The following is a 27,702-nucleotide window of genomic DNA, read 5'->3' on the forward strand; positions in this document are numbered from 1 at the left end:
AAGAACAGGAATATTTGAAGGGCAAATGTTTTATTTACACACTTATTTAAATACTTCTTTTCCTCAACTGAGTACTTCCTGTAATACAGAATACAACTGCTTTCCCCCTCTCAATTGGTATCTTGTTAAATTATACATGTGTGTAATTCTATACATCTTTATAACAAGTTTGAGAATGAGATTCAGTAACACTGCCATACCCCTCAAAAGTGCCAGCAAATGGGTGCAAATATTACTGAAATTCATACTACATATTAAACCACATGTTTTCACTTGCATGTTACTGTTAGGATTGGAAGAAAAAAATGGTGAAATTTACTGCAGAAACTCTTAATAGATATAATTTAATATAATATATAATATAAACATATTTTTACTCACACTTGCATAATTGTATAATTTGTTATAAGAATTAAAAATCAGAGATGGTAAATGTAGTTTTCACTGTTTCCTTGATTGTTTAATTTATGCTTACTTTCCAAGCTCTATGTGCATTTATAAATTAACTTTTTCTGTGATCTTTTCTCTAAAAACTTTATTATCACTTGCAGAACATGATTGGCATTGTTTTTTTTAATGGGAATTTATTCTTCCAATTCATTCAGATTGGTGGATTTCTCCTCACCATAAATTCTCTACTTAATAAGGTTTATCAAATATTTAAAGTTTTCTCAGATTCATAAGTGAATATTACATATGAATTTTCTGATGTAAAATAAGATTTGACTTCTGGGAAAATGCTTTCCTACATTTGCTACATTCATAGGGCTTTTCTCCTGTATGAATTATCTGATGTCTGAGGAGGTGACACTTCTTGATGAAGGCTTTGCCACATTCAATACATCCATAAGGTTTCTCTCCTGTGTGAATTCTTTGATGAGTAACAAGCACAGAAGTGTTGCCAAAAGCTTTGCCACACACGATGCATCGATAGGGTTTCTCTCCTGTATGAAATCTAGAGTGTTTATAAAGGGATGAACTATACCTGAAGGTTTTCCCACATTCCTTACATTCAAATGAGTTCTCAAGTGTATGTGATTTCACGTGTTGAGTAAAGGAGGAGTTCCAGGTGAATGATTTTCCGCATTGACCGCATTCATAAGGTTTCTCTCCAGTGTGGAGTCTCTGATGGACCATGAGTTGTGCTTTATGTGTAAATGCTTTCCCACAATCACTGCACACAAAGGGTCTCTCTCCATTATGTATTTTCTGATGAGTTGCAAGGTGAGCCTTCCTGCTATAGGCTCTCCCACAGTCGTTGCATTCAAAGGGTTTTTTTCTTGTATGATTTTTTTCATGTCTAATAAAATGAAACTTCGTTTTGAAGGCTTTCCCACATTCACTGCATTCATAAGAGTTTTCTCCAGTATAACATCTATTACAATTAAGTAAGTCTGAAGTAGGTTGCAAACTCTTCCTATATGACTTACATTTATATGATATTTTTCTTGTAGGATTAAGACTTGTGCTCATATTATAACCATGAAGTCTCTTCACAGTCAGAATTTTATTGAACATGAACAAAACTGAATTCAAAAAATTGTCTTTGCTTTCCTGGTGCTTGTCTGATTCATCAATAAGTGGGCAGTCAGCTTCTAAAAAGGAGTACAGTGAAACATTCCTAGTTAATCTCTGCCATCAACGGTTATAGAAACATATATGATTCCAAATCTAGTCTCTCATTCTGAAACAAATCTGTATTTGCCTTGATCCTGAGCTTTAAGAATAAAACTGCTAAAGAGGAAATGGGAGCATAGAATGACAATGAGAACAGATGGTTTAACTAGTGACCTGAGGAAAGATAGTAAAATAGCACAAGGTACAGTAAGGAGGGTACAAAGGAAATCAAAAAGTTGCTCAATTGCTCAACAAGGGCATATGGTTAGCTCACAGAATGATGAGAGCCCACTGTGGAGATGTGATCAATGGACCAGGTAGCCAGGGGAACAAGAGACAAGGGAGTTAAGGGAAAATATCAGAGGGAAAACTAGATTTGGAGAAGGGAGATCAGAATCAGGGTCCTTACTACCTAATTCCTAGATTACCCAGGTAGAATAGCTCCTTATTTCCCTCATTCATATCTCTTTTTCCTCTTGATCATCTGGCACAATGTCATTTCCCTTCAGGAACATTTTTCTATCTCCAACCCTCTAACCTCATCCAAACCACGGCTGAGACATATCTGTAGACAGGGCTCCAACACTACTACAGCTGGGATTCATTCTTACACGTACTTGTAAGCCCAGGAACACAAAGGTGTAGCAGGTCATTCGAGGGTGTGCTATTCTTAGCCCAAGCACAGATTCTATCTGCTTGTTACCATTTTTATTCAGGCTAAGTTTTGATATATGACAAGTACTGCTTTTACATCCTCTTTCAATCTGCCTAACAAACTGGTCCCAGAAAGCCTCTTTGCCCCTGAAGTCACATTTTTAACTCCTAATCTCAAAACCCTATAAAGCCCCAATCCACTGTTCCATTAAAAACAAAAAAAAATTAGGGAGGGGGTTATAATTCCCCACTCGTGAATTTCCTTCCATGTGGAGTTACTACAATACCCCTAGCCTTTTGCTTCATGCCTTATCCTCTGTGGAGCTGGCTGAGTAGTGGGCTATAGCCATTAAGACACATTTCTTTATTGAGTGGGGACTGGGTTCCTGTCTTCTTTCCTCTCTACTTCAACCAATGAGAAGCAGCATCCTGTGTTACCTTGGCCAACAATAACCAACTGAAAAATCCAGGGCAATCAGCCTGGTGAACAAAAATATGCAGTACAATGAATTCTCTCATGGTATCTAAGCATACACTACTCTAGCCCTCAACAAATACCTACTTCTGTTCCAAGGATTCTAGATTCTAAATAGCTACAATCATTTGCTCATGTTCCTTCCCCACCTTAACTTGCCCTCCTTCATCCTCTCTCATCCTATCTAGTATTTAGATATCCTTTAGGGAGGATCCATTGTTCCATGATCTTAAAAAAAGGCTCCTCCAGTCTTTGCCTACTTTAAACTTTAGGCTCCAGTTTCTCTGAACTTCTAAGACAGTCATCACTGCTGCCTAAACCATTTATTTTGACAACTAACTAGATTAAAACCACAATGTTACTGTGCATTGAACAAATGTTCCACATTCATCAAATTTTTAAATATATGGCTATGTTTTGCCTTTTCAACTACAATTTACACACCTGGAAAAACAATTTTTTTTTTATTTGAATCCTTCTCAGGAAACATTAAAAAGCCTTGTTGAATGAAAGGATAAGAAACATCCCTACAATCCCTGACTTTACAAAAATGAATTAATTAAATATTCATTGAATGTCCATGATGTGCTCAGCTATGGTGTGAAGAAAAAAAATGATACTGGACTTTCTCTTCAGGGAGTAATCATGAGAAAACATGCCTTAAAGCCACAGGTTTGTTTTTTTTTAAAAAAAAGTCTTAAAAGCCACAGAATTAAAAAAAAATCTAAGATAGTATATGTAAAGTTTTCGTTGACAGAGCCATAGTAGAGTTGGGATGGGAATTCAAAGAAGGCAGAGATCAATGTAGGCTAAAGTTACCATGAAAGAGGAGAAAACGGAATTTAGACTTCATAGCATGCTGGTTTTGAAACCGAGTGGGGCCTTGAGGGGCTCCCAGGCAATGAAACCATGAGGCCTGAGCGCTGAGGCCTCCTTTTGTCCACCATTTCTTCCAGGCAAGACTCCAGCCTCCATGACCATCACTGAGTTCCAAAGGGTGGATTTGAACAGTTGCTAATCAAGGGAGGAGCAGCTAAGAAACCACCTGAGGAAGGATTAAAGGGACCAGAGAAGCTCAACAAGATTAAGAGAAGACAATCTGAGACTGAGGGAGTGCAAGCCCTGTTCACACCCTAATCTTGTCAGGACCCCACCTTTGAACCCCTGTTATAAAGCCCTTAATCAAATCCTCTGGGGGAGAGACACATAGTTTTTCAAGGCTGAAGCCCAGTGTGTCTCCCTTTGCCTGGCAAAGCAATAAAGCTATCCTCTTCTACTTCACCCAAAACTCTGTGATTTGATTCAGCATTGCTGTACAGAGAGGCCGAGCTTTCGGTAACGGTTTTAGTTAGATGGAGCACATCAGAATCAAAAGGACTAAGGCGGAAAAGAAAACTGTGTACAGAGGATGCTAAAGAGTCTAATTGCATGGAATAGGGAAAAGATGGACAATTCTGGATAAACATGGGATCACATACAGAGGGATAAGCCATTTAAATACCATAATATAGGTGATACAGGAATAACATGTTTGTCAGAAGAGTGACAAGCAAAATGAAATAATTCAGATAAATCTTGCAAGAACATCTAAGATAAATCAGAAAGTAGGCTGGAATTGGCAATATAAGTATTTACATAAACAGCCAAGATACCATATCAGGAGTTAAAATTCATTTGTTTTATGCCAGTAGTAATTGGGGTTCCAGGGAATCTAAAACACATTTAATTGGTATCTTAATCATTTGAAACATACTTCTTTTATGGACTCTGTGCAAAGGGAAGATTTTATTTTGAGTCAGTCTTGGATAAACTAATAGTTGAAATTATAGGTAATAAGTCCCAATAGTATTTAAGGAGAAATTCTTAAGAGAAAAAGCCAAATTGCTTACCACAGTGATTTTGTGACTACAGACCAGGAGACCAGTCACTACCTTTTATTGTAAGGATAAAGGTAAAGTGTTGAAGAATATTAAAAATTGGTTCCTATGATAAAACAGACAATAAGGCCAGGTAGGGCAAAATTAAGGGAATGGAAAGCTGGTGAGGCAAAGATGCTGGAGATGGCACAAAAGAAATAACTGTAGTCTTTAGAGTGATGAAGTTTCTGAGGGAGTTCCTGTGGACAGAATTTCAGAAGATGGAAGAGAAGTCAAACAGCAAAGGGTGAATAAGCTGTGAGAAAGAGTGAGGGCAGATTAGTGAGGAACTAATTCAAATAAAGTTGGAGGACAATTTCCAAAAGATATCAATATTATCAAGTGAAGCAGAAAGACGCACTAGAAGGTAGATACCCCAAGTTAGCCGTAAGACTAAAGATGAGCAAGGTAGGGTACACAGGGGGAGTATATGCTGCAAGAAAAGGAACGAGTTTTTTTAAAAAAGGAAAAAAATTAGGAAGAACATGTTATGAAAGTTTTGAAATAAAAACAACTAACATATGCTGAACACTTACTGTCTGCCACTATATGAAGGGTTTTGCTTGTATTAACTCATATAATCTTTACAAAAACCTCAGGTAAAGTCATATTATCCCTATTTTATAAATAAAGTTGTGCTACAAAATAATTAGGTTAGACAGAGGTTGGTGGAATAAGACTTCAAATCCACATAATCTGACTACATTATTAGAAACAGATGTATGGAAAGATCTGCCATCATGTTGAGGAGGGAAGAAGAATGAGGATTCTAGGGACTGAGAGAACCAACAAGCACTTCGATGGAACAGGCAGCGCGAGGAGCCAGAGCGGAGAGGAAGGACATCCTCCCACACAAGAGCTGAGAAACAGAAAGAGCGGCCACGTGGAAGAGTGGAAGTGAAGGTGTCACCTAGGGATCTGAGGATGTTGTGTCAGGTGTACCCAGTCACTTTCAAAGGTGTGTGGTTTTAAGAGGTGCTTCCTGAAAAGTATTTCAGAGGTGCCTGTCCCTCACTCACCAACTGGGATCTCAGTTCCAGAGACTCCCATCTACCTGCTTTCTCTGACTCACCTGGAGAGCGCCAACGTGGGTTCTCTCCCTCCACCATCCATGGCTCTTGTCCTTGCTCCACCTTGAAGATCACTATTGTTTTGGTGACTGGACACCCTGTTCATGGGAAACAACACAGAACTGGGGACAAAGTGCTAGGAACAAACGACTACTTCACAATTTGGGTTTGCCTCCTGGAGTCTTAGGGCCTGTGAAGATGACAGACAAGCTTTAGACAGAAAAGACCCTTCTTCATGTGGGAGGCAGAAGCATTAAACAAATTATCTGATCCCCAAAGGGGATTAAGAATCTTTGACCACTAAAATTCAGGGACAAAGTTACTAATGCTTCAGAATGTTCACAGCTTTCGCAGGTCTTAAAGGAAGGGCACTATTAAAACATAATGAGTTACACTGAAAAGTTACCACCCACTGTCCTTACCCATTGAGATGAGGTTTCTAAAGTTCTCCAACATCACATCCCAATACAAGGTTCTCTGATCACAGTCAAGCAGCTGCCACTCCTCTGGGGTGAATTCCACAGCCACATCCTGGAGTGTCACTGATCCCTGTAATAGTACATGGATCTTCAAACTAAAGTGTGCATCATCTGGGGACTTGTAAGAGAATCATGGCAGCCTCTTAGGATCATATCATGTTCATTGCTGAGTTTTCAGAAAGTAATGTATAACTACTGTACACCTGATTCAGAAATATACTTTGTGATAGAAACAAAAATTATATTAAAAATATTCAACTAGTGCCAGGATAATTCAATGGGGGAAAGAATGGTCTTTTAAACAAATGGTGTTGGAACAACTGGATCTCCACATGCAAAAAAATGAAGTTGGACTCCCCTCAACACACACACCTCACATCATATATAAAAATGAACTGGGGCTTCCCTGGTGGTGCAGTGGTTGAGAGTCTGCCTGGTGATGCAGGGGACACGGGTTCGTGCCCCGGTCCGGGAGGATCCCACATGCCGCGGAGCGGCTGGGCCTGTGAGCCATGGCCGCTGAGCCTGCGTGTCCGGAGCCTGTGCTCCGCAACGGTAGAGGCCCACGTACTGGAAAAAAAAAAAAAAAAAAAAAAAAGAACTAAAAATGGATCAGAGACCTATGTGTAAGAGTTAAAACTAGAGGTGACCCTTGAACAACTTGGGGGTTAGGGGTGCCAACCTCTCCACAGTTAAAAATCCACATAACTTTACAGCCCTCCATATCTGTGGTTCCACAACCACGAATTCAACGAACCACAGGTCATGTAGTACTGTAGTATGTATGTATTGAAAAAAATCTACATATAAGTGGACCCACACGGTTCAAACCCGTGTTGCTCAAGGGTCAACTGTATATAATTCTTAGATGAAAACAAGGGAGTAAATCTTTATGACCTGGGATTAGGCAATGGTTTCTTACACATGACAGAAAAAGTGTAAGTGACAAAAGAAAAAAAATAGATAAATTGGAATTCACCAAAATTAAACATTTTTAAGCTTCAAAGGATACCATGAAGAAAGTGAAAAAGACAATTCACAAAATAGGAGGAAATATTTGTAAATCATATATCTAAAAAGAAATTTGCATCTAAATTATAAAAAGAATTCTTACAACACAACAATAAAAAGAAAACCCAATTTAAAAATGGGCAAAGGATTTGAACAGACATTTTTCCAAAAACAGATATGGTCCATAAGCACATGAAAAGATGTTCAACATCATTAGTAAATACAAATTAAAAACACAATGAGGTATCACTTTATACCCACTAGGATGGCTAAAATCAAAGGCAGACAATGATAAGTGTTAATAAGGATAGGGAGAAACTGGAACTCTCATACATTGATGGTAGAACTGTAAAATAGTGCAGCAACTATGGAAAACAGTTCAGGAGTTCCTCAAAATGTCAAACATAGAGTCACCATATGACCCAGCAATTTTTCCTAGGTATATACGCAAAAGAATTGAAATCATACATCCCCCTGCCAAAGAAAAAACCATACACAAATGCTCATAGCAGAATTATTCATAATAGGCAAAAGTGGCAACAATATGGGCATCCATCAACTAATAAATAGATAAACAAAATGAGGTACATCCATATGATCCAATATTATTCAGCAATAAAAAGGACTCTACAACATAGATGATCCTTGAAAATTTTGTGCTGGGTGAGAGAAGCCAGTCACAAGAAATCACATATTGTATGGTTCCATTTGTATGAAATGCTCAGAATAGGCAAATACATATAAACATAAAGTAATTCAGGGCTGGGGGAAGGAAGGAATGGGGAGTGACTGCTAATGGATATGGGGTTTCTCTTGAGAGTAATGAAAATGTTCTGAGATTAGTGGTGATGGTTTCACAATTATGATAATACACTAAAAAAACCCCCACTAAATTGTATACATTTTAAAGGGGTCAATTTGTAATATGTGAATTATGTCTAAAAATTATTTTAAAATATTACTTATATGTTCTTTATTCATTCACTCATACAATATTCAATGAGGACATACCAAGTACAGTACTAGAGATAACAAAAAATAAAATTATTACTGCCCTCAGAGATCTTACAATCTATTAGACACTGCAAAACAAACATGTAAAGGTAATAAGATGTTAGAGGGGCTATAAGGTTAATATGCCAGACTCACATAAGCATAATAAAATAGAAAAATACAGATTTTTTTTTTCTGCAGTACGCGGGCCTCTCACTGTTGTGGCCTCTCCTGTTGCAGAGCACAGGCTCCGGATGCGCAGGCTCAGCGGCCATGGCTCACGGGCCTAGCCACTCCGCGGCATGTGGGATCTTCCCGGACCGGGGCACGAACCCGTGTCCCCTGCATCAGCAGGCGGACTCTCAACCACTGCGCCACCAGGGAAGCCCCCAGATTTTTTAATATGATAAAATACATCCTCTCAACCATAAAGTCAAAATCATGTTTAACTTAAACTGAAATTAAAAAGGCATGTGGTAACATGCCTACTGCAAAGAGATAGTTAAGACCATATAAAGCAGGTGTCAGCAAACTACCACCCACAGGTTGACCGCCTGTGTTTGTAAATAAAATGTAACTGGAACATAGTTATGTCCATTTGTTTACTTCAACTACAAGAGCAGAGTCGAGTAGTTGCCACAGAGATTATATGGCCTTCAAGGCTAAAATATTTACTATCTGTCCCTTTAAAAAGTTAAGAGAGGGACTTCCCTGGTGGTCCAGTGGTTAAGACTCCTCGCTCCCTAAGCAGGGGGCCTGGGTTCAGTCCCTGGTCAGGGAACTAGATTCACATGCTGCAACTAAAAAAGCCTGCATGCCACAGCTAAAGATCCCGCACACGGCAACGAAGATACCATATGCCACAACTAAGACCTGGTACAGCCAAATAAATAAATAAATATTTAAAAAAAAAAAAGTTAAGAGACTAGGCAGGGTTTACCCCAGGAATGCACAGATAGTTCAATATTGGGAAATGCATTAGAAATTCTTTAAACTGTTATATTAAAGAAAAAATATATTATTTTATTGACAGGTATAAAAAAATGATATGAGAAAAAAAGTTCCCAATTTATGAAAACAATCTTAACAAGCTAAAAATCCTTAACTTGATTTAAAAAACAAAACGAAACAAAAAAACAACTATCCACCAGATTACAAGAGGAAACAGTATGACACTGGAAGCATTCCCACTAAAACTGGAACAAAAAAGATTTTGGTTAGAAATTACATTCAAAATTATAGTTACTAGAAGTCCTGTCCATTGACATAAGACAAGGAAAAAATATGGAGCCTACATACTAGGCAATAAGGGACAAAACTCCATTTGAAGAGTATATGATGGTCTATCTAGAAAATCTAAGAATCAACTAAAAAACTCTTGGACTTAGTAAGAGTTCTGTAAGTTGACATAAAGTCAAATAGATAAATCCATACTTTCCTCTACACCAGAATAGCCAATTAGAAAATATAATGAAAAAAGATCCATTCCATTCTCAATAGCAACTTAAACCATATGTAAGAATAAACATCATAAGAAATGTAAAAGAATTACCATAATAAACCTATAAAACTGTAATGAAGGACCAAAAAACAATGAATAAAATGAAGAACTCACAAATAACAAATGCTGGAGAGGGTGTGGAGAAAAGGGAACCCTCCTACACTGTTGGTGGGAATGTAAGTTGGTACAGCCACTATGGAGAACAGTATAGAGGTCCCTCAGAAAACTAAAAATAGAATTACCATATGATCCAGCAACCCCACTCCTGGGAATGTACCCAGACAAAACTATAATTCAAAAAGATACATTCACCCCTATGTTCACAGTAGCACTATTCACAATAGCCAAAACATGGAAACAACCTAAATGTCCATCGACAGATGAATGGATAAAGAAGATGTGGTACATACATACAATGGAATAATACTCAGCCATAAAAAAGAATGAAATAATGCCATTGGCAGCAACATGGATGCAACTAGAGATTATCATACTAAGTGAAGTAAGTCAGAAAGAGAAAGACTAATACTATATGATATCACTTATATGTGGAATCTAAAATATGGCACAAATGAACCTATCTACAAATCAGAAACTGACTCACAGACATAGAGAACAGACATGTGGTTGCCAACAGGGAGGAGGGGAGGGAGAGGGATGGACTGGTAGTTTGTGGTTGATAGATGCAAACTATTACATTTAGAATGGATACACAACAAGGTCCTAACGTATAGCACAGGGAACTATATTCAATATCCTGTGATAAACCAAAATGGAAAAGAATATGAAAAAAGCATGTCTCTATGTGTATAACTGAGTCACTGTGCTGTACAGCAGACATTGGCACAACATGGTAAATCAACTCTACTTCAATTTAAAAAAATGGAGAACTCACTATTGAAAAGTTATGAATTCTCTCCAAATTAATCTAAAAGTGTAATGCAATCACAATAAAAATACGTAACATACCCCCTTATGGACCTTGACAAGCTGATTTTTAAATTCACATGGAAGAGAAAATGCTCAAGAATTGCTGAAGACTCTGGAAAAGGCGCAAGGTTTACTTATGGATCCAGGTGAATATTAAAAAGGATATGTACCTGGACTTACAAATTGAGTTCATATAGCACTTCTTGGCACTATGTTCTCTGCTTATTCTAGGGAACACTCTAAGAAAGTCACAGGAGGGACTTCCCTGGTGGCACACTGGTTAGGACTCCACGCTCCCAGTGCAGGGAGCCTGGATTCAATCCCCAGTCAGGGAACAAGATCCCAAATGCATGCCTCAACTAAGAGTTTGCATGCCACAACTAAGGAGCAGGCGAGCCACAACTAAGGAGCCCGCCTGCTGCAACTAAGACCTGGTGCAACCAAATAAATAAATAAATAAAAAATTATAAAAAGAAAGTCATAGGAAAACTGGTTATATTCATCACTGGATTGTTACTGTCAATATTGTTTCCAACACTATCTCTATGAAAATCCATTGTGGGAATCCCCTGGTGGGCCGGTGGTTAGGACTCGGCACTCTCACTGCTGGGTCGTGGGTTCAATCCCTGGTTGGGGAAGTAAGATTCCACAAGCCTCGGGGTGCGGAAAAAAAAAAAAAGAAAACCCATTGTAAGATATTTTCTTTGGAGAATTGTGCCAAGAAAAAATTTACTTATCCGGGGAATTGTTCTGCTTTATTCTCAAGGACAAAGCCAGTACTTTAAAAGGTTGGCTATCCATTTTCTATGATCACCAGAAAGACTGGGTATACATATGCAGCTCCAGCTAAGTGCAGACCCTATAATCTGGATATCAGCTTAGCACTTTTGGACCTGATCTATTCAATTTACGTTTTCCCTGACTATACATTTCCTTTTTATTATGTGGATTTTTGTTTTTTGGCTGCGCCGCACGGCATGCAGGATCTTAGTTCCTCGATGGAACCCGCGCCCCCTGCAGTGGAAGCACAGAGTCTTAACCACTGGACCGCCAGGGAAGTCCTTATATGGATTTTTTAAGAGATTTAAATAGAAATAAATGGATGCCTTACCTCTAAGTTGACCATTTTTGCAGCTCTTACACAGAGATCTATGAAAGTAGAAATGGGGAAGAGAGTAAAGACGTGAGAAACACCAGGACTGCAGTGTAGAACCCTGCTCTGTGAAAACAGAAGCACACACACTGCAGTCTCAGAAAATGCCACCCAGTGGGAGAACGACATTTCTAGCAAGTCAGAAAAGTCTATATTTTATAAGCAATGATCTCTGTGTTATTAATATATGGAGCTTAGATAAGTATCTTGTACATTTCTGTCCTACAGACCTAACAGCAAGTCGTTAACCTTTAAACCAGTGACTTTTTTTTTTCTCCCAGAAACGTATCCTAAGTAAATACAAATACTTGTATCCTAAGTAAATAATGAATGAGTTAAAAGGATAACTAAAAGCCTGACCTCCGAAGCTCAGTATCTTTAGAAGTCATTCCTTCCTGTGATTCTCTGGTCTCTGTTCTGTAGCTGGAGTAAGAGATCTCAAATAGGTTTCTTGAGAAGGCCGGATCCAGGGACCCGGCGGGGAGTGGGGGGAGGTGAGGATTTTTTTTAAGCTGGAGTCTTCAGTTTAGACTCTAAATCTGTTTCTCCCTCTCCCTCCTCCTCCCCCTCGGAATTCACCATCTCCTATGAGCCCAGTCTAGGCTTTTTGAAATTCCAACCGGCACTGCTAGGGCCCTAGAAAGGCTAAAATGTGCAAGATGGACCCCCAGCTTTATTTCGTCTTCACTGGAAAATCTGAAGATTCACCAAGAGATCCTTAAAAAAAAAAAACACACACCGAATTTTACTCAGCATACATTACTCAAATATTTCAAAAAGAAAATACGTCCAACGCTTTGTTTTGCAGGTTGTTTTCATCTTGCGAAAAAAATGAAATTTGAAGAAAACTCATCTGGATTTGAATCTCAGATCTTCTATTATACTAAACTGTTTGAGTCTAGGCAAGTTAACTTCACCTCTCTCAGCTTCAGTTAATTCATATGCAAAATTCGGATGATTGTTGTGATAATACCCTAAGAGTGCATCGAAGTTTCTCTAGAATCGCTTTATTCCTAGATCCCTTAACATGGTTTAATTTTAAATCATTGTAAATGGTTGTAAATGGTTCTGGTAGGACCAACTGTGCTCCTGTAATCAGGGAAGGTGTAGTTTGATGCACAGACTTCTACATAGTGTCCTTTACTTGCAAGGGCAGGAATGCAAACTGAGCTTGCTCTAGCCCCACCCGGGATCTAGGAACCCTCTGAGTGGCGGTCGGGCCCTTCTCTTGCTTTCTCTGAACTACTCCAGAATTGGACAGGACCCAGACACCCAAACACGAAGTCACCGCACGTGAGAGTTTTAAGGTTTTTCAGTTCCGTAAGCCAATAAACCGGTCCCTTTCTTCCCGCCCTTCCCTTATGTCCCCCAAGTTCTGCAGAGTCATACCTGCCAGTCTTTCACTGCCACACTCCCAGCTCCGACTCTAAGCTGGAGATCAGCTTACGGAGATCTCCCAGATCTGGGCGAAACCCCGACTCTCACTTCATACAGTGCTGGTTGGAAAATTACAGACTACAGGCTACTGTCTCACTGCGCGTGTGCGGAAGTAACTGCCCACCCAGAGAGTCCCAAGTTCCCCCGCGGTGCAGGCTATTCATCGGGCACTACATTTCCCATAAGGCCCATGGAGCTCGTTTCCGGAATGCGTCACATGCTCCTGCCTCTTTGCGGGGAGATTCCTGGGTTAGTATCTCTGGGGCCGTTTGGAGAGACAGGGTCATTTATAAAAGGGAGATGTATATATCCTTTTTGTTTAAAATGAAAGACATCAGCTTTTTTTTGGGAAATTTTATTTTTTTATACAGTAGGTTCTTATTACTTATCTATTTTATACATATTAGTGTGTATATGTCAATCCCAATCTCCCAATTCATCCCACCACCACTCCCCACCTCCCGCTTTCCCCCCTTGGTGTCCATACGTTTGTTCTCTACATCTCTGTCTCTATTTCTGCCATGCAAACCGGTTAATCTGTACCATTTTTCTAGGTTCCACATATATGTGTTAATACATGATATTTGTTCTTCGCTTTCTGACTTACTTCACTCTGTATGACAGTCTCTAGATCCATCCACGTCTCTACAAATGACCCAATTTCATTCCTTTTTTATGGCTGAGTAATATTCCATTGTATATATGTACCACAACTTCTTTATCCATTCATCTGTTGATGGGCATTTAGGTTGCTTCCATGACCTGGCTATTGTAATCAGAGCTGCAATGAACATTGGGGTGCATGTGTCTTTTTGAATTATGGTTTTCTCATGGTATATGCCCAGTAGTGGGATTGCTGGGTCATATGGTAATTCTATTTTTAGTTTTTTAAGGAACCTCTACACTGTTCTCCATAGTGGCTGTATCAATTTACATTCCCACCAACAGTGCAAGAGGGTTCCCTTTTCTCCACACCCTCTCCAGCATTTGTTGTTTTTAGATTTTCTGATGATGCCCATTCTAACTGGTGTGAGGTGATACCTCATTGTAGTTTTCATTTGCATTTCTCTAATAATTAGTGATGTTGAGCAGCTTTTCATGTACCTCTTGGCCATCTGTATAGACACCAGAATTTTTAAATACTGGAAAATCTAAATCAGCAGTATGCTAAAGAGAATAATTTACCCTTAGTTCAGTTTCTTCTAGCCATACACTAGCTTAGGTCAGGGAGATGAAAAGAACCCGACAAAGTAGACTGAGATGGAATAATCCGTGAGGCAGGTGGAAAAGAAGGAGGGTTTGAATCTGCAAAATCAAGGGAAGAAAATGTTCCAAGAAGGAAGGAGTGATCCACTGCATTAGATGCTGCTGATAGGTCAGGTAGGATGTGAACTAATAATTGGCTAGTGGATTGAGCAGTGTGGGAGTTGTTGAAACATGCCCTTTTGGTGTAGTGATGGAAGTTTGATAAAGTCTGATAAGAGTTAGGTAAGGGTGGGATGAAACAATGGGAGAAAGCAAGTACATATAGACAACTTCTTCAGTTTTGCTTTTTTAAGACGAGTAGAAAAATAAAGCTGTCCTCTGCATATGGAATTGGGGTCCAGAATTTTTTTTTTAAGATGGAAGAAATTAGTGTTTGTATCCTAATTAAAATGATACAGTGGAGAGGGGGAAATGGACAATACAGGAAAGACGACAGTTGCAGGAGGAAAGTCCTTGAGGAAAGAAGGGATGTAATCCAGTACATAATCGGGGGGATCAGTTCTAAGCAAGAGTATGGACAATTTATTCATTGAAATAAAAGGGGAGGCATACAGGGAGGAGGAAGGGTAAGCTGGGACAAAGTGAGAGAGTGGCATGGACATATATACACTACCAAATGTAAAACAGATAGCTAGTGGGAAGCAGCTGCATAGCACAGGGAGGTCAGCTTGGTGCTCTGTGACCACCTAGAGGGGTGGGATAGGGAGGGTGGGAGGGAGACGCAAGAGGGAGGAGATATGGGGATATATGTATACATGTAGCTGATTCACTTTGTTATACAGCAGAAACTAACACAGCATTGTAAAGCAATTATACTCCAATAAAGATGTTTATAAAAAGGGGGTGGGGAGAGGCAGAGTCGATAGGTACAGATGCAGACACGTGGACAGATTTGATGGTGGGAGAATGAGGATGTCCTCACCTGAGTGCTTCTATTTTCTCAGTGAAATAGGAAGCTCAAAGTGAAGATAGGGAGAAGGTATTACAGGTTTGAGGAAAGAAAATAGTGTATTACATTGATTCTAATACTTTTTCATATTTCAACATCTGTGAAATTGCTGTCTTACAAATGATGGCATGCCATAGTTTAATTGGCAGCATATTTTTTCTTTCTTAGTAATATGTAAAATAATGATGTATCTTATAATCAATGGCATCTGAGATCCTAATGTTATTTAGGAATGGTGAGAGTGAATGGATTACAGAAATGTGGTACTATTGCCTGGCATCATTAAGAGCCCGCTTGATATTAGTAGCCCTTAACTTTACTGGCATTTTCAATGTCATAAAGACATATTTTTATATCTAATCTTTAAAAAGTCCTTTCTTGACATGTAGCTCACTTGAGCAATTGCTCTATTTCCTAGCTTTCTTTCATAGAATAATTTTCTCTAAAGAGTTGTTTCTTGTTGCTGTCTAAATTTTCTCACTTCCAACTGTCTCCTCAGTCCATTCTAATTGGCTTCTTGACCATAACTACTCCTAAAACTGCTCTTGTCAAGTTACCAATGAAATTTCAGTTGAAAAATTAAATGGACTTTCTTAGTCCTCATCATATTTGACCTCAACGGCATTTAAGAAAATTGAAATACTTCCTTATTTTGACTTCTAGAACATCTCACAAAAGATCATTTCTCCCGCCTCACTAACACTACTTCTTTATTTTCTTTACTGAATACTCTCCCTCTGTCCTGCCTCCAAATGTTGGAATATTCAAGGGTTTGGCCTTGGGCCTTTTCTTTCTGAAGTTTTCCTCAAATGGTCTCATTCAGTCTCATGGCTTTAAATACCATTTATTTGACGTTGACTGAGAAATCTGTATCTCCAGCCCTCATCTCTCCCCTGAATTTCTGACCCCTAATTCCTTATGCCTACCTGAAATCTCCCCTTCGAGAGGCTTAAAAGCCACCTCCAACTTCACATGTTCAAATCAAATATTTAGGAGCCATCCTTGACTTCTCTTCTTCCTTTTTCCTGTCTTTCTCTCATAGTATATATGTTCTATGAGGGCATATATTTTATTCGTTTTTGTGATATTGTGATTTATAATAAGAAATATGTATTTGGCCTTCATCCCCAATTCTGGCTCAGAGCTCCTAAAACTCTTGGAATTCCCTAAGTGATGAGAATGAGCATGGTGTCTTTTGTTATGTTAATGAGGCGACTTTTGGACTGCACCTAAGGATGGGGGCTGATTGCCAGGAAAACCAAATCATGTGATTAGAGGGTTGGAACTTTCAGTCCCATGCCTCCTAACCTCTGGGGAGGCGAGAGAGGCTGGAGGTTGAATCAATAGCCAATGGCCAATGATTTAATCAATCATGGCTATGCAATGAATGATTTAATCAATCATGTCTATGTAATAAACCCCCAAAAAGATGGGGTTCAGAGAGCTCCTGGCTTGGTGAACATGTGGAGGTGTGGGGAGAGTGATGTGCCCAGAGACGGCACAGAAGATCTGCACCCTTTTTCCATACCTTGCCTTATGCATCTCTTCCATATAGCTGTCCTTGAGTTATATCCTTTAATAATAAACTGGTAGTCTAGTAAGTAAAATGTTTCTCTGAGTTCTGTGAGCCACTCTAGTAAACTAATCAAACCCAAGGAGGGGGTTGTTGGAACCTCCAGTCTATAGCAGGTAGGTCAGAAGCACAGGTAGACAACCAGGACTTGCAATTGGCATCTGAAGTGGGGCTAGACAGGCAGTCTGAGAGGACTGAACCCTTAACGTGTGAGACCTGACATTATTGCCAGGTAGATAGTGGCAGAATTGAGTTGAACTATATGACACTCAGCTGATGTCTGAGAATTGCTTGGTGATGGGGAAAAAAAAAACCACACGTTGGAATTGGTGTGAGTAGAATTTTAGTTTTGTCTATGACTATATCTCCAGAGGCTGACACATAATAGGTGCTAAATAAAGATTTATGAATACTGAATAAATGTGAAACTGTCTATAGTTTCATGTCCATAAGTGCAACCTGTCTGGTTAGGGTCTTGAATCTATAGATCAATTTGGGGAAAATTGATATCTTAACAATATTAAGTTTTCCAATCTATGAGCATGGTATATCTCATCATTTATTTAAGTTTACTTTAATTTCTCTCAGCAGTGTTTTCTAGTTTTCAGTGTACAACTCTTGCATATTTTTTGGTCAGATTTATCCCTAAATATTTCATAATTTTGATATTATAAATTGTATTTTTGAATTTCCATTACCAATTGTTTGTTGTGACTATGTAGAAATACAATTTATTTGTGAATGTCGATCTGTTAGCTTTTCAAAGTTTCCATGGGATTTCTTACATAGATAATCATGTTATCTGCAAATAAAGTTTTATTTCTTCCTCCTCAATCTGGATGCCTTTTATCAATTTTCCTTTACTTATTGCATTGGAAATAAGTTATCCATCACTACAATGATGACTAGAAATGGTGACAGATGACATAACTGCCTTTTTTCTGAACTAAGGGGAAAAACATTGTCTTTCACCATTAAGTATAATGTTAACTGTAGGTTTCTTGTAGATGCCCTTCATGAGATTGAGGAAGTTTCCTTTTAGTTTTAGGTTTCCAAGAGTTTTTCTGAAGAACAGATGCTGTATTTTCTCAAAAAAAAATTTTGCATCTATTGAGATGATCATATTTTTTTCATGTTTAGTATATTAATATGGTGAATTACATTGATACTTTTAATGTTAAACCAATCTTGCATTCCTGGCATAAACCTCATTTGGTCATGTCCTTTTTCTGTATTGTTGGATTCTGTTTGCTAAAATTTTGTTTAAAATCTTTGCATTTATGTTCATAGGGTATACTGGTCTACCAGTAATATGTGGTCTGGGTATCAGAGTAATGCTGGCATCATTGAATGAGTAGGGAAGTTCCCCTCCTCTTCCATTTTCTGGAAGTTTGTGTAGACTTTAGTATTATTTCTTCTTTAAATATTGGGTAGAATTCAGCAGTAAAGTCATCTGGACCTGGAGTTTTCTTTCTGGGAAGGTTTTAAACTACAAAGTCAATCTCTTTATTAGATATAGGGCTATTCGGGTTACAGATTTTCTTCTTGAGAGAGCTTTGGTAGTTTGTATCTTTCAAGGAATTTTTCTGTATCATCTAAGCTGTCAAATGTATTGGCATAAAGTTGTTCATTATATTCTCTTATTATTCTTTTATTTTATTTATTTTTTTATTTTTTTGCGGTACGTGGGCCTCTCCCGTTGTGGAGCACAGGCTGCGGACGCGCAGGCTCAGCGGCCACGGCTCACGGGCCCAGCCGCTCTGCGGCATGTGGGATCTTCCTGGACCGGGGCACGAACCCACGTTCCCTGCATCGGCAGGCGGACTCTCAACCACTGAGCCACCAGGAAAGCCCTAGAGTCTCAGTTTTGACCTATAGTAAATATCATTGGTAAAACCAATATAAACAATATGTCTTTGGTATCATCAATAATTTTTAAGCATGCAAAGGATCTGAGACCAAAATATTTGAGAATGTTGCTCAATGGAAAAAGAGATGAATGAACCAAAGGACTAGAAACAACTTACACTATCAACATTATCTTCATTATTATCAGCTGCAGCAGCAGTAGCAGCAGCGCCATCCATATACTGAATCATCGAATGAGTCTGCTGTGCTGAGTACTGTCCTAAGCTCTTTGCATGCATCATCTCATTTAATCCTCATAATAACTCTATGAGGTGAGTATAATTACCATCACTCCATTTTCCATAATGGAAAACTGAGGCTCAGAAAAGGCTTAGAAAAAAAAAAAAAAAAAAAGAAAAGGCTTAGAAACTTTCCCAAGGTCCCAAGCTAGTAAAGAATAGAGTCCAGGTCTGTCTAATTCCAGGGCATCACTTATGCTCTGGTCTTAGAGTAGGAGATGATGATGGGTACCTGTGGGGTTGAAGATAATACAAGCTTCCACTCACGTATACATTCTTTTGTAAATATTAATATCATTTTTACTATTTTCATTTTTTATGACTTCCTGTTCCTGCTTCATTTTTCCTTATTTCTTTGAGCATATGTAATTAGGCTTCTTTTAAATTCCTGCTCTGCTCATTTCACTACTTCAGAAATATGTTTATGTATGTACTTAAAGGCTTGGAATAACATGCACACACAACTATTCTGGTGGTCCTCTTTGAAGGGTTGAGATTATGAAAAAATCCAGTTCAACCAACCTGGACAGTGTTTCATTTTATTTCATTATATAAAATGTAGAAACCCTGATTGAGAAAAAATAGGGAAGAGACTTAAAAGAAACTGAAGAATCTTCTTAGGAAAGCAATGATTGCTGAAGGATACCTTGCTCCAGCCATGATAAGCATCTGTCTTCTTGGCAATCTACGGCAAAGCTCCAGGGACAGTATAATCCCAGATCTCTCCCACTCACCCCTGAGCCTTGGTCCTGGATTTGTGTGGTAAGAGGCTGAGGAAATATGAAAAGAACCAAAATAAGAACACTCTCCATGGAAGTGAAGCTCAGAGACTGGTCCTCTTTCACTCTGCTGAGTACGTTAGGAGCAGGAAAGATCAAAGTTCCTGAAAGTCTATCTTCCGTTCATTTGGCTTTTTCGGCTTGCGGCTCTAGCATGGATTTGGGCAACCCACTGCTCTTCCTCCACTCACAGATATCTGCATAGGTGCATGTCCGGCATTTCCAAGCCTCCTCCACATCAACACCTTGAGGCTCTCGGTGTCCCATCCAGTAGGCCATATAGTGCTGCACTTTGTTTCTCACCTCCGTCTCTTCAAAGGCCACTATCTCTGTACCCAGCAGAGTGGCAGTCTCTTGGTGGATATACTCAATCTTCAGCATATCAATAACTGGGAGGTCAGACAGTGTTAGAGACAGGAAGACCAGCTCCATGAGGTCACCCAAGGACTTCACAGAGAAGCCTCCCTGCCGGGCATGCCTCAGCACTGAAGGTCCCAATGGCTTTTCTGGACTCAATTTTGTGTGGTGGATTAGGCTAGCAGTGGTCACTTTCCCTTGTACCATGGCATCAAAGATATATTTGTACAGGCTGACCTGAAAACAGTCTTTTTTTCTCTGAGCATCTGGAGAGAGCACAGGGTGCCTGCGTGTCTTGAGTTCAGCCAGTTCCAGTTCCCCCCTGGCTGTATAGTGCAGCTCATCAATCACTCCAACAAGGAGCACACCCTCCACTTCTCCAAACACTGGAAACTCTCTGATGCGCCCTTCTGACTGCAGGGTAGGAATCATCGATAATATGTTCAGAAACTTAATTGCCCAAGCATCTTCTTTAGAGGTGATGGGGACAGTCACAAGATCATGAACTTCTAGTTCTCTAGCTAGGTGGATGCTGGCACCAGTGTCCAAAACAGATGACTTCTCAGGTGTCAAGAAACCAGGAAGCTCCTTACCATATACCATTTGCTGTTCACACCAGTTCTGAGTAGACAGGTCAGTGACATACAAATATTTAAGATGGAATTGTTCCATAGGTGACAAGACATCCAATCCTCTTTTCCACTTTGGTAAGCTTGTGAGCTTGCGATCCTTCCCAGGGAGTTCAGAAGAAGGGCCAGGCTTGTTATGTGAAGTACTTGACTCTTGTGTATCCTCCAGGTCCAGAAACTCTGAGTCACTCAAGTCTGAGAACCCTGAGGCCTCTGCTGACACCGTCTCCTCTTCCCTAGTCTCTGCCATGGCACAGCTCTGGATTGGGCAAAGGCCGTGCATATCATGTTAAAGAAATGCATTACCCAAATGAAAAATTTCTCAAAAGCACTTTCAAATTCCAATGAGGTAAAAAAGAATCACGACTAATTATTTATATACAGTCTTTAAAGATGCTTATTTATTTATGACCAATTAGTAATGCTATGGAGTTGTACTACGGGTACAATTTACAACAATAAGACTCATTGTATCATCCATATATGAATACTTGGCAAAAATTTTTAAGGGCAAAATAAAACTTAAGTTTTATTACTGAATCTGGTACTAACATACCATATGTGACTTTAAGCAAATCATCTACTTTGTCCTCAGTTTCTTCATTTAAAAGGAAATTTGAGGTTTGCCTTTTTTCCTTCAAAATTCTACTGACTTGGGACATTATTTCATTTTTTAAGTGAATGTAGATCATTATAAATGTTGGAGCAATGTTTGCCAGTTTACCATGGACCACTTCTACAATTCTTTTGATACAAAGTCCTTGACTAGGAAAATAAATCTCAATAACAAACTGTTCCTTGAGAAAAATCAGCTCTACAATGACTGCTTTCAAATGTAGTTCTCAGAAACGTAGTGTGGCAAAATTCAAAGACTAACTACAGATAAATACAAATAGATCTACTCATGAAGTAATAGCATGAAGTAACGAGAGAGGATATTCACAGCAACATGTGGAAATCAGTTGTTTTTTGTGTTTGAGATATATTAAGAAAATGACAAGAAGGAAAAGCTCTTGGTGGATTTTACTTTACCTTTACTGACTATAAATTCCTCCTAACACTATAGAAATTGGTGTTTCCCACTAAGTTTATTTTCTCCCTCCACAAGAAATCAGCTTATGATGGAAAATATGTAAGTGAAAACTCTTAAAATATTACTGTATTTTGCTATAAATAATAGTGAATATTTATTGCACAGTTATTGTGTGCTAGACACTGAGCAAAGTGCTTCACACCCAATATCTCAGTGCTCTACTGAGGGACAAATACTCTCCCTTTTTACAGCAAACAATTTCACAAGCACAGGAGACAGAATAGAACAATGAACACAATCTAGATAAATAACTGTTGACATGTTGCTGTGTTTGCTTCTTTCAGGTGTTTTTTTTTAGCCTATTTTAAAATAAATTACAGAAATCATCATGCTTCAAATACAAATGCTTCACATACTTTTCCAAAGCCTCCTACATTAACTACAATATTATCATATCTACCAAAATTAATAATTCCCTAATACTCCAGTCCATATTCAAATTTCCTCAGCTGCCCTAAAAACCATTTGGATAGCTTTTCGTTAAACCAGGAAACAAAGACCATACATTATGTTTGATTGTTTTGTCTCTCAAGTATTTTTAATCTTAAGAAACTAGGGGAGTTCCCTGGTGGCCTAGCAGTTAGGACTCCAGGCTTTCACTACCATGGGCCAGGTTCAATCCCTGGTCAGAAAAAAAGAAACTAGTAGGGGGGAGGGATAAATCAGGAGCTTGGGGTGAGCACATGTACACTACTATATATAAGATATTTAGATAACCAACAAGGACCTACTGTATAGCACAGGGAACTCTACCCAATATTCTGTGATAACCTATATGAAAAAAGAATCTAAAAAAGAATGAATATATGTATATGAATTACTTTACCGTACAACTGAAACTAACTTAACATTGTAAATCAGCTATACTCCAATAAAGGGACTTCCCTGATGCTGCAGTGGTTAAGACTCCGTGCTCCCAATGTAGGGGGCCCGGGTTCAATCTCTGGTCAGGAAACTAGGTCCCATATGCATGCTGCAACTAAGAGTTTGTATGCCACAACTAAGGAGCTGGTGAGCCACAACTAAGGAGCCCACCTGCTGCAACTAAGACCTAGCGCAACCAAATAAACGTAAAATAAAAAACTATACTCCAATAAAATTAAAATATGAAAAAAAAAGAAACTAGGCAAATTATCTTGTGAAGATACTCTTTCTAAGCCTTCCTTCTTACTTCACATATCTAACCCTGCATACAAAAAAAACCCCAAAAAACAAAACAAGGTATGAGCAGCCCACTAGTATTTTGACTTTGGGTGACAAGAAAATAACTTGACACAGAATGTAAGCTGATTGAGGTAAAAACTGTGAGCGAAGCTTCCTCCTTGCTACTCTAAGGAGCAATGAAAGAGCAGTATGTACCAACTCCCATGTTAAAAACTTAACAACTGATACTTTGAAAATGGTATTAATATTAGTTATCATTGTACTTAACTAATTTTTAAATAGTCTAAATGTCCCTAATGAAGGAAAACACAGATAGCTGGAAAACAAGTTATTTGCAATGAACCAAAGTAATATAATGCTAAGACTTCTGGGTATATCCTATAAAGTTATTGCTTTATAGGATATTTCAACAGTAATAAAACACAGAAGCTGCACGTTTACACAAGTGTCTTAAACTATAAATGTGCCTTAGATGATGATAGTTTCAAAATTAGTAATGTTGGACTTCCCTGGTGGCGCAGTGGTTAAGAATCTGCCTGCCAATTCAGGGGACATGGGTTCGAGCCCTGGTCCAGGAAGATCCCACATGCTGTGGAGCAACTAAGCCCGTAGGCCACAACTACTGAGCCTGCTCTCTAGAGCCCGCGAGCCACAACTACTGAGCCCACGCGCCACAACTACTGAAGCCTGCGCGTCTAGAGCCCGTGCTCTGCAACAAGAGAAGCCACTGCAATGAGAAGCCCGTGCACCACAACAAAGAGTAGCCCTGCTCGCCACAACTAGAGAAAGCCCGTGTGCAGCAACGAAGACCTAAGACAGCCAAAAATAAATAAATAAATAAATTTATACAAAATGAGTAATGCTATTTGGACTATGAAGTCCCTGAAACTGGGAGAGAATCTTTACCCTCCACCAAGAAACAAAAGTTAAATGGCAATTAACACGTATACTTCGGGTTGCCCCCTACCCCCACCCCGCTGCAGGGGAGGGCACTAAATCCACATCAACTGACCTTGAAAATAGTTTACTTCAAATATCCAGTCCTGGGCTATCCAATATGTAGCCACCAGTCACATGCAGCTATTTAAATTTAATTAAAATTAAATAAAATTAGACACATTTCAAGTGCTCAGTAGCTACATGTGGTTGGTGGGTACCACATCATAAGGCACAGATATAGAACACTTCCCTGTCACACAAAGTTCTATTGGACAGTACTGGTTTCAATTATTTCGTATGTATCTATTAACTCCCCAAAGAGAGCGTAAGCTCCTGAAATGCATGGACTTCCTACTTGTTTTACATACAACACTCAAAACAGGGTAGCTCTTAACAGGTAAGTGAAATGTTTGTAAAGAAGACACAAGGGACTTCCCTGGTGGCGCAGTGATGATGAATCCCCCTGCCAATGCAAGGGACACAGGTTTGAGCCCTGGTCCAGGAAGATCCCACAGGCCGCGGAGCAACTAAGCCCGTGCACCACAACTACTGAGCCTGCGCTCTAGAGCCCGCCAGCCACAACTACTGAGCTCACAGGCTGCATCTACTGAAGCCCGCGCACCTAGAGCCTGTGCTCTGCAACAAGAGAAGCCACTGCAACGAGAAGCCCACACACCGCAACGAAGAGTAGCCCCGCTCACCACAATTAAAGCCTGCGCGCAGCAACAAGACCCAACACAGCCAAAAATAAATAAATTTATATTAAAAAAAAAGAAGAAGAAGACACAAAAGGAGAGCATTCTTTGTGGAATTATTTACCTAAAAGGAAAAAACAATACACTGGGGATGGACAATTTAGACTCAATGTGTTGCCTGGACTTTCCCATGCAGAAAAAATCCAGGCAAGGGCACGATGCAGTGTGCACTTTGTCCCCAAATTCAGTTTGTATCTTTTTGACAGGAGATGATTTTACATGGCACATGGATCAACATCTTAGAATAAATATAAAGCTTAGAGTGTTCTTCAAAGGCATAATTTCATATGTAGTGTTTCTAAGCACAAGTTTGATTTTTTAAATAAATGTAAGTAAAAAATTAAAAATATGAGACTAACAATACATGTGGTACATAGGTATGGTAGAAATAGGTGGTAAGTGAATGAGATGTTTGGGAAACACCAGCATGCTGCCAAGAGTCTGGGGGTCCTAGAGATCTGGATTGTGAACCTGAGTAGGTCAATAGTATTTAGTATGCTACTTGCCTTATGAGTATCCTTGGGCAAGTTTGCAGTTTTCCTGAGGCTACTGACACATCTTTAAAATTAGAGTACTCCTTCCAACCACACTCAGCTACCCAAACAACTGAGTGATGGCAAAGTACACACACTGGCACTCAACAAATGTGGATCTCCTTCTCCTTCTCAAGGGAAAGATGAGATAGTACACCTATTCCCTCTGACAAATTAAATTTTAGGAGAGAAGAAACTTCTACTCACCTGGGACTTGGCTGATCTTCCTCCTCACAGGAAAGGTAAAATGCTGAAATGACAAGGCTGGGGGAGGAGGAAAGAGCTCTGAAAGAACAGGTCTGCAATCGGAGAATCCAGATTAGCAACTCTGGGCCTTGCTAGAACAGAGACTTTTGGTCCTTTCTCACCTGACCAGTCCCTCACATTGCGGCGTTTCCTCCGCTCTGATTCACACTGCACAGACTGTTGCTCACCCCAGATCCTACGTAAAGCTTGCCTGGCTCCGAAAGCAAATTCTCCGTGACTTGTTCGTTTTTGCCCATACCCTGGATGCCGTTACTTGATCCAGTCCCCGCTCCCTGCAAGTAAAAGGGTCAGCAATAACGAAGGTCCCCCAGGAGCTCCGAGAGCAGTTTCCTCTTCCAGCCCCAACTTCGGCCCAGAAGCTCGGGCAGAGACCTCAGATCAGATGTTTTTCCCCTCTGATGGGTTCCTGCTGCCTGCGGAACTGCCTCTGCCTTCACGCTCAACATCCTGACTTGCTCGGTGCAGCCCGGCCTTGTGGGCTCCAAGAAAGCCTTAAGCGGAGACCTTCCCACCGGCCCCAAAACCACTGTCTCCCCGGGAATTCTATGCATGTCCGAAAGTTTACTGAGCACCTCCCTACAGTGTACTGGAGGAGGGAGCAAAGGATTGCTGGACTTGGGAAGGGGTCCCAGCCGACAGCAGGGTCTTCCAAGTTCGAAAGGTCCTGAACCCACAGGAGCAGACGCGATAAGCCGCTGCCCCGGAGCCGTTCCCACCCAGAAAGGGGGTTGGGGGGACGCGGCACCCGCGGAGACAGATCCCCTGAGTTCCAAAACGCAGCCCCTCAGCCCGCCACCGGCATTCGCCGGTCTTCCCCTAACCTGGGATATGCCTCGGAACCCCGGACTCCACCGGCTCCGCCGAGGCCTCGGAACGGCTCCCGGGCCCTTTCCCCGGACACGCAAGTGCAAGACAGGCAGAGGACCTCTGGTTTCGCGCTTCGCACAAAAGCCTCCTGGACACCAGGCCCAGAATGCCCAGCGGCTGCCCAAGGTCCGCCCCCTCCCGGAGGCCTCAGCTGCGCCGCTTAGTCTTCGCGCGTCTGCGGCTCAGACGCGAATCCCGCTAGCTGCGGGGCGGAGGAGGGTCCTGATGCTGTTCCGCCTCTGCGGAGGTCGTCCTTGTGGGTCGCTGGCTGTGCGTGTGGATTCATTCGGGACGGAACTGCGCCGTCACCTGACCAAGAAGCTCCCACCCTGGCGGCTCCGGGCTACTGCCAAGCCAGTGTAGGGGAAAGGTCTAGGGCATGTCCCTTTCCGCGGTGCACTTGGCCTCTGCCCGTTAGCGCTGCGTCTGCGCTTTGCCACCTTGTACGCCTTTCTTTGCACCTCGCACCAACTTTCCCAGCTGAGAGAACAGCCACGAGCTCACTTTTCGAAGATGCTGACGCTCGTCTCATCAATGTATTTCTTTTTTCTATTTGCTTGCTTTTTAATTAACCCTTTTATTGGGAAATATAACACAATTATATTCTGAAATAGAAAGGTGAGTATAATAATTATTGAACAGACATATCATGTAGAGCAAAAATAGTGTCGTGCCATTCCCAAATACACTCCCATGCCTCCTTCCTGAGAAAACCAGTTGTCTGACTTTTATGACAATCATCGCTTTTTTTTTTTAACAGCCATCACATATTTGGAAACGATTTGTGACAAAGGTGGCATCGCATAGCAATGGAGAAAAAAAGATGGCCTTTTCAATGAAGGTTCTGAGACAATAGGGTATCCTTATGAAAAAAAATATAAAATGAGACCCCTTGTCTCACTTCATCACAAATATCAATTCCAGGAGGATTAAAAACCTAAATACATTTTGGACTTCAGAATAGGGAAAGATTTTTTTTTTAAATCTATTTATTTACTTACTTATTTTTGGGCCTCGCAGCTTGCGGATCTTAGTTCCCCCACTAGGGATTGAACCCCAGCACCAGCAGTGAAAGCGAGTCCTAACTACCGGACTGCCAGGGAATTCCCCGATTTCTTTTTAAAAAATACAAAAATGTTGGGAGTTCC

The 27,702-nt window shown here is 40.1% G+C and overlaps 2 protein-coding genes across 15 annotated transcripts; both read right to left on the reverse strand.

The window, feature by feature from the left end:
* Positions 1 to 13: 13 nt before the first annotated feature.
* LOC109550407 (uncharacterized) lies at positions 14 to 26,579 on the reverse strand. Of its 12 annotated transcripts, none has more exons than XM_033837198.2 (6): positions 26,509 to 26,579; positions 25,628 to 25,684; positions 11,758 to 11,795; positions 6,155 to 6,281; positions 5,735 to 5,830; positions 14 to 1,595 (listed from the first exon to the last, which is right to left on the reverse strand). In XM_033837198.2, the coding sequence occupies exons 3-6, from the start codon at positions 11,770 to 11,772 to the stop codon at positions 691 to 693; spliced, it is 1,143 nt and encodes a 380-aa protein (XP_033693089.1). In that variant the 5' UTR covers positions 11,773 to 11,795; positions 25,628 to 25,684; positions 26,509 to 26,579; the 3' UTR covers positions 14 to 690. The 12 variants fall into 12 exon arrangements, with proteins under 12 accessions (XP_033693089.1, XP_019793599.1, XP_073647521.1 ...); XM_019938040.3 differs by having other exon boundaries at positions 6,155 to 6,329; XM_073791420.1 differs by lacking the exon at positions 26,509 to 26,579 and adding an exon at positions 25,789 to 25,853.
* Positions 19,697 to 26,587, reverse strand: EXO5 (exonuclease 5). 3 transcript variants are annotated; one of them, XM_019938043.3, is made up of 3 exons: positions 26,509 to 26,587; positions 25,628 to 25,684; positions 19,697 to 21,195 (listed from the first exon to the last, which is right to left on the reverse strand). In XM_019938043.3, the coding sequence occupies exon 3, from the start codon at positions 21,184 to 21,186 to the stop codon at positions 20,074 to 20,076; it is 1,113 nt and encodes a 370-aa protein (XP_019793602.2). In that variant the 5' UTR covers positions 21,187 to 21,195; positions 25,628 to 25,684; positions 26,509 to 26,587; the 3' UTR covers positions 19,697 to 20,073. The 3 variants fall into 3 exon arrangements, with proteins under 3 accessions (XP_019793602.2, XP_004323924.2, XP_073647545.1); XM_004323876.4 differs by lacking the exon at positions 26,509 to 26,587 and adding an exon at positions 25,789 to 25,869; XM_073791444.1 differs by lacking the exon at positions 26,509 to 26,587 and having other exon boundaries at positions 25,628 to 25,767.
* Positions 26,588 to 27,702: the final 1,115 nt, after the last annotated feature.

This window comes from Tursiops truncatus, chromosome 1, assembly GCF_011762595.2.
Source record: "Tursiops truncatus isolate mTurTru1 chromosome 1, mTurTru1.mat.Y, whole genome shotgun sequence".
Lineage (NCBI taxonomy): Eukaryota > Metazoa > Chordata > Mammalia > Artiodactyla > Delphinidae > Tursiops > Tursiops truncatus.

Coding starts and splice junctions, on each gene's coding strand:
- LOC109550407 (XM_019938040.3), bottom strand. Junction 5,831..6,154: donor TAGAAACCTCATCTCAATGG/GTAAGGACAGTG, acceptor TCCCATGAACAG/GGTGTCCAGTCACCAAAACA. Junction 1,596..5,734: donor CCCACGTTGGCGCTCTCCAG/GTGAGTCAGAGA, acceptor ACTCCTTTTTAG/AAGCTGACTGCCCACTTATT.
- EXO5 (XM_019938043.3), bottom strand. CDS start 21,186: ATGGCAGAGACTAGGGAAGAGGAGACGGTGTCAGCAGAGGCCTCAGGG.